This window comes from Sorex araneus, chromosome 6 (genome assembly GCF_027595985.1).
Source record: "Sorex araneus isolate mSorAra2 chromosome 6, mSorAra2.pri, whole genome shotgun sequence".
Taxonomy (NCBI): Eukaryota; Metazoa; Chordata; class Mammalia; order Eulipotyphla; family Soricidae; genus Sorex; species Sorex araneus.
Window position 1 is genome coordinate 155,408,016 of NC_073307.1, and position 7,263 is coordinate 155,415,278.

At 38.0% G+C, this 7,263-nt stretch overlaps 1 protein-coding gene across 1 annotated transcript; it reads right to left on the reverse strand.

The window, feature by feature from the left end:
- Positions 1-6,051: 6,051 nt before the first annotated feature.
- Positions 6,052-6,507, reverse strand: LOC129405739 (olfactory receptor 5B3-like). Its single transcript, XM_055142971.1, has one exon. It carries the CDS (start codon positions 6,505-6,507, stop codon positions 6,052-6,054), a length of 456 nt encoding a protein of 151 aa, XP_054998946.1.
- Between the last annotated feature and the right edge of the window lie 756 nt (positions 6,508-7,263).

A 7,263-nucleotide genomic window follows, 5' to 3' on the forward strand; every position in this document is an offset into this window, starting at 1 on the left:
GTGCATGCAGGCATCTATTTTTTACAGAAATCCTCAAAGTGAATGATTTCCTTTAAACTGCACAAGATTCTCCCTGAATTCAAAGTCTAGATCTTTGTCAAGGTTTCAAGAGGGGAAATTCCAATGGTCAGATCTGAGTCTAGAAACACATAGATATTGTACCTTTGCCATTGCTTTGACCTGGATTGCAGTGCATACTAGAAGTGTATATCGATTATAAAAGCTTACCTTAGTTCTTGATGTGAAGGGAAGAGCAATCCTGAAATGCGAGTCTGAACTCAAAAATTCATTGCTGGAAGAATACGTATAAGGGGAAAATTTCTCCTTTGTACTGCTTAAAAGTTTCTAAGGTCCATGAAATATGAAAAGATTATTAACACAAAGCTAAGAAGGCTGTTTTGAGTGTTGGATCTACCCTGGATTCATCATACAATTATTTATATTCTGCTTGTTTCATTTTTCTTATTTTTAATAAAGAGGTAAAAAAATTACGTATTCCATATACCCTACAGAATTGTCTCTGTGATTAGAAAATGACAGTGGATGAATAAGTTTTGCTTTTGATATCAATTAATTTAAATTTAATCAGGATGATTTCCCTTCTGAGGGTTGCAGACTCATTATAAACATTCAGTTTAAAGAAAAATTGGTGAGTAATAAAGTATTAGGGTTCATTTCAGTAGGTGATAACTGAGTGGGTTTTTCTAGATTCTGGTCTTTTAAAACAATGTTACGCCAAACCATGATGGGATTTTTAGAGCTTGATAAATGAGCACTGGAGAAATTTTTACAGTCCTGGAACTCTCAGGGGAATAGGGCCCTTGTGAGGACAATCACTTCTCTTTGTTTCACTTACATAGGAAAGAAACAATTAAACTGTGCAGGGAAATAATGTGATATCATGAATAGTACATACCTATTTTGTAGTCTTGTTACCTGTCATTTTTTATTCTACTTAAAAACTTTAAACAATATTTGATACATCAAGAGTGGTTTTGTTTAAGATGCATTATTCGTTGTGGTAAATTTCAAAATTTTTTTTAGAAATTATATGCATCAATTTATGAGTTTGAAATATCTCCTGGTGGTTTGCTAGATTTGTATTGTAAAAATATTACATTTGCTTTAGCTAAAATTCATTCTTTCATGTAGACCTACCAAGTAAAGAAAGAAAGGAATAAAATTATGCTTGTGCTAAGAACCCTTCAGATTTATTTCCTTAACTTGTAATATGAAATTCAGAAGTGCTAACTATACTCATTATGTTCTACATTGCAGGCCTTCTATTTATTTATGTCTCCGTGCACCACTCTGAGAGACCACAGGTTGTCCAGGGTCAGGAGTCAAGAGTCAGGAGTTGGTCACATGCAAAACCAACATCTTAACCTCTGAACTATCCCACTGGACCCTGGGAATTTATGTTTTTACCACCTTCCTAAACTTTCTATCAATCCCTCCATCTCAGAAAGTCATAAGTGTCATCCCTTTTGCTGTGAGGTTGTTTTTTATATTCCATACATAATTGATATCATTCACAACAAAATTGTTAAAAACAACGCAGAATTCAGTGGTTAGTGAAGAGAAAGAAGGTTGATGAGAGGAATGGGTAATGGATCTTTTTTATTCCTGGACTTGTGCCATAAATTGGTGATGGAAGGGGTGAGTCTTACACACATGTAGAGGGAGAAACTTCACTTCACTTGTCATCCCATTGATCCTTGAGCGGTGTCAGTAACGTTTCCATTTGCCCCTGTCGAGTGCTAGTGCAGCCCAATGATATCTGCTCGCTCCAGGAACAGGAAGAGCCTTAAATCGTTCATTCAGGGTTTTGAGGAAGAAGTCTAACCATCTCCTTGGTGGGCAGCCACACGGTCTTTTGACATTCTGTGGAATCCAATCAGTAACAGAGGGAGAAAACCCCACTGAAATTCTACACTTTCATAAATCAATGGTGAATCAATAAAAATATAAGCAAAATTTAAAAATCATTGAAATATTTTTCTTGTAGTTGCAACAGTTGTTGGTCAGGGGTTGTATGGATTAAGAATCATCATGCAACTGATTTTTTTAAAAAAGGAAATTTGAAAGCTAGATTTATTCAAGATAAAATATGAGAATTGTGGACAGCCAAGTATTTACTGTCAGAGATGGGAGTGACACATAGCCAGAGGAGTTAGGTTAGAAGTATGAGGGTCAGAGAAATTAGTATAAGCTTACACTTTGTGTGAAAAGTCACCTAACTACAGCCCCAAGGTCAGGGTAGTTCCTTAGCCAAAAAGAGCTTAGATCTTAGAATATAAAGGGGCAGCAAAAACGTGCCCAGAACAGAATAGAGTAAAATAGTTCAGGGTCTTCTAGATGCAGAGAAAAAAAGTGGGAAAAGATAGATAGGCAGCTACCATGACCTTACCCTATTCTTTAAGGGTGACTTGACTGGCCATGTGTATTCTCCCAGTCACTGCTCTTAATGTACCCATTAAATGGTGATGTGCTTAATAATTGTTCTTAAAGTCTCTGTCAATTTAAACAACTCATGGGCTGGGAGCCAGGATGGGGGAGCAATATCGTATGGAGTACAAGGCCGGATTGTGAGCTTACTGATGGCTGCCAGGACACCTTACAGCTTGAAGTGTCTGCGCGTGTTAGCTAGTCTCACTCTCTGTGACCGATTCCCACTGGACAGAGGTTGGCCTGCCAATATGTGCCTAGTTTGGTGTGGTGATGATGGATACTCTATAGAAGAAGGTGCCATTGTGAATCCTGTCTGTATGTAGCACTGTAGCACTGTTGTCCCATTGTTCATCAGTTTGCTCGAGCAGGCACCAGTGACATCTCCATTGTGAGACTTGCTGTGACTGTTTTTGGCATATCGAGTACGCCACGGGTCGCTTTCCATATCTGTATGTAGTCAAGATAAATATGTATTTCCTGCTTGCGTCAAAAAGAAGATTTGGAAAGAATGAAACTCTAGTATCAGTAAACTTGGCATCCAAATCTTGACTTAAAATATTTCGTTTTGATAACAGTATTACAATAGTGTTTAAGTTTATGTTATTGATAGGTGAAATTTTGACTTCAAATAGCAATACCCTTTTTAAAAATGGCTTCTTTTTCTAAAATATTTTTATTCTGAGATGAAATAGGAAAATACCTGGACAAAAATACAGTATCTTATAGTGGTATAAAGAAATGATTATATAAATGATAAGCTATGTCAAAGAATCATATGAACTAACTGAAAGAACTTTAAATTATGATGTTAAAACAGTTTTAGCAAAAATTAAATGAGTATCGACCGCTCCCGATATGTGACCCCGGGGGCCTCACGTGCGTGCGGCTCCTCCACAGCTGCATGAGCGTGAATCCAGACCCAGCTGAACCAACTTCAACATGGACTGCTCCTTGCAGATTGTCTCCAGCCAGAGAACTAAGCCGAGACCCCATGCCCGCCTAGGAGGGGAAAGGTATTTCTCTCTCTCGCCTGTCCCTTCCTGGGGATGAAGGGCGTGGGGACCGCCATATTATGATGACCACAGATGGGGTTTACCAGCTTGCAATGATCCGGAAGAAATCTCCCTGGACTTAGTTGTTAAAGTACAGAAATACAAAACCGCGCGGCCGCACGACCTCATTTCTCTTCACAACAGGTCTGACTCTAGTGGGGTGCTCCTAATAATAATGGTGAGGTTTGTGTTGAAATATTGAATGTAACCAAAGTAAATAGAAAGTAAAGTGAAATTTATCAGTTACAAGGCGGGGGGTGCGGGTGTGGGCGGGATGGGAGGTGTTCTGTGGGTTTTTATTTTTTTGTCTTCGGTGGTGGGATATGGGCACTGGTGAAGGGATGGTTGTTTCAGCATTTTATGACTAAGACGTAAGCCTGAAAGCATTGTAAATTTCCACATGGTGATTCAATAAAATAAAATGAAATAAAAATTAAATGAGTATCTTGGTATAGGTCATTAACCAAAATATAAAGTTAATAAAACCATGCAAAAATAAATTGAGTAAATATATAACAGAAAAGAGACAACTCTTACTAAAAGGATAACTTCAAATAAATTACTTGAGAATTGCTCATTTTATGATGTGAACATAATTCTTTAACACCTGAATATATATTTCAGGCAGTTATATTATGAATCATACATTATAACTCATAGTCTTCTAAAACCCACATTGATATAGTTGAACTCAATGCTTATTTTATTCAGTTAGAAATGTTTATTGAGAAACTGCAATGGAATATGCACTCGTCTAAGTTTTGTAGATTATGTTGCAAACAAAGCAGGTAAGATCACAATTTTAATAAATTGTAGATTACTGATCAAACACTATAATAATCAAGAAAATAAAATATATAATAGTGTTTGGTTCATAATTACTGTGGCAAAACTACACAGAATGGAAATTCAGAATCAATGGTAAGTAAAGCACTGTAGTACTGTAGCACTGTCGTCCTGTTGTTCATCGACTTGCTCGAGCGGGCACTAGTAACATCTCCATTGTGAGACTTGTTACTGTTTTTGGCATATCGAATATGCCATGGGTAGCTTGCCAGACTCTGCCGTGTGGGTGGGATACTCTCAGTAGCTTGCTGGGGTCTCTGAAAGGGATGGAAGACTCCAACCCGGGTCGGCTGTGTGCAAATCAAATGCCCTACCTGCTGTGCTATCACTCCAGTCTGGTGAGTAAAGAGTGACTAATTTATAAAGGTCACAGGAAAGAAAATCTTAATGCTATAACATTAAATCCAAAACATTAATGGAGTAAGAGAACCTGCTACACAGGGAGGGGTAATTATAAATATGCGGCTGAACTTAGAGTGCATTCTTAGGTTGAGTTTTCCAACTAAAAATAAAAAATGGGATAGAATATTGGAGAAGTGACAAAGTATCGCTCAAACCCACAGGAGTAAAAGAAAATAGCTGCATGTCATTTTTTAAAATTTCTACAAGCAAAATATACCAAATTATTGTTTATAATGGAATTGTAGCAGTGTCATAGGTAGTAATAATGACTGAAGAAATTAAAACTTACTTTTGTTTTTCTTCCATTTTCTTATGCTGTTATTTTTAAAATGATACTTTGAGCACATTAATTTTCACCATGTTGATTCAAATATAAAAACATTAAAAACATTTCTGGGCCTCTTAGTAAAATATTTAGCAGAAAAATTTTGCTTAATAATATATAATTTTATGTACTGTATTAAAACATAAGGGAATATATGAATCATTAAATAATTAATAGAGTATATCATTTTTATCTCACATTATGTCTCCTTAGAACAGCATTTATTAAAAGTATTGAACATAAGTTTAAATCCATCAAATTTGAGCATTTTCTTTACCATTATTTACTTTAATAATATTTCATTTTAGTTCAGCTACTTTCTCACTGCCATGGTATAATCTCATGGGGCACATAATGCACTTGAAATCTCTGCTCATTTATGCCCGTGTTTTACCTGTATTTGTGTTGAATTTTTTTTAAAGACTGTTCAGTGAGAGAGAGATGTATTATAGAGGGCAGGGAAACTGCCTTGCATGCAGTCAACCTAGATTCAATCTCTGGCGCTCTATATGGTCCTGAAGAGTAATCCCTGAGCACCTCCAGGTGTGCCACCCTCCCACAAAAAAAAAATTAATTAATTAAACCAAAGCAAGTTGTAGAATAAAAAGAAACCTTAATATGATATTTGAGAAACACTCTCTAAGACATGATAGCCATGTAAGCTCAACTATTTTATTTTATGATATAATGCTTCTTTTTTCATTATAAAGGTCTTTGATTAGATAAAATTGGAGTCAAGTGCTTAATTAATCTCATTTTCATTTCTTGAAAAAACAATCTTAGATTATATTGTTAAACATTGAATTCACAATCCTAAAGATACTTTAACCTCTTAAAGCAATCTTCAGAAATGCAGTCTTGACCTATTTTAGGGCTCAACATGGGGATGGCCATAGTATAGAACACAGACGCCATTTTGTCTGTGTCCATGGAATGGCTGGAGCTAGGCTGCGAGTACATGAAGATTACAGAACCCTAGAAGATAGAAACTGCAACAAAGTGGGAAGCACAGGTGGAGAGAGCCTTCTGGTACCCTGCAGACGAGCGCATCTTTAGGATGGTGATGAATATGAATGTGTAGGATGTCAAGATAACCAGGAGAGCAAAGAAGATGTTGAAGCTCACCACAGAAACAAGAACCATCTCACTAACACGTCTGTCCCAGCAGGAGAGAACCATGACTCCTGGAAAATCACAGAAAAAGTGGTGGACCACGTTGGACCCACAGAAAGAGAGGCTGAATGTATCCCCAGTCTGGATAGAGATATTCAGAAAACCACATATATAGGAGCCTGTTATAAAACAAGCATAAACACATGTTGTCATGGTGGTGGTGAAATGCAGGGGTCTGCACACTGCCAAGTAGCGGTCAAAGGCCATTGAGGCCAAGAGGTAAATTTCCACAGTAGCAAATCCTCCGAAAAAGAACATTTGTGCAGGCCCGCGTCATCATCGTCGGTCCCTTCAACAGGTTTGCTAGCTCGCTGAGAGCTCCCCTCCCGTCCATCCCAGCGCTCCTGAAAGACCCCTGCCAGGAGCATCCCGGCATCAGGCATCTGTGTCTGTGGACCAGACATTAACAAGGAGACTGACTGGGGATGTGGCCTCCACTGAAGGGGGTGTGGCCTAATCAAAAGTGGGCTTAGCCTTCCGTGCTCTCACGGCTGCAGTTCCATCCTCCACTCCCAGCACTCTCAGCTCCCATCCCAACCTTCCTTATTTAATTCTGTAGAAAGCGTCCTGGCTACCTCAAACACAATACCACAACAATCTTCTGGCAGACTCAAATTCCACCAGAAAACAAGTGTATTCAAGAATTTGCACACAGCCCAATAGGAAACATCTCTTCCAATGCTGCACTAGATGCCTATCATAAGTCACAGAATAATATCCAAGAGGAAAGACGTACTCTAAACGAGGAGAAGGTTGACCACAGTGGATCTTATTCAGAACTGTTTCTGGCAATTGGAGGGAACAATGCCAGTGAACATAAAGGCTTTACTTCGATAGATCCAAACAACATGAAAAAGCAGTGCAAGTCTCCACTAAGAATAGAGGATGAAGAAAAGAGCCCTGAATCCTCAACAGGGGGTACCCACAAATATGATCTCTCTGACGAAGATTTCCCAGATGAAATGCTGAGAATGTTCAAGGAACTCAAAGAATCAGTGGAGCAGTTATATAGAA

Excerpts from the sequence above, each read along its gene's own strand:
- LOC129405739 (XM_055142971.1), bottom strand. The coding sequence starts at position 6,507 with ATGTTCTTTTTCGGAGGATTTGCTACTGTGGAAATTTACCTCTTGGCC.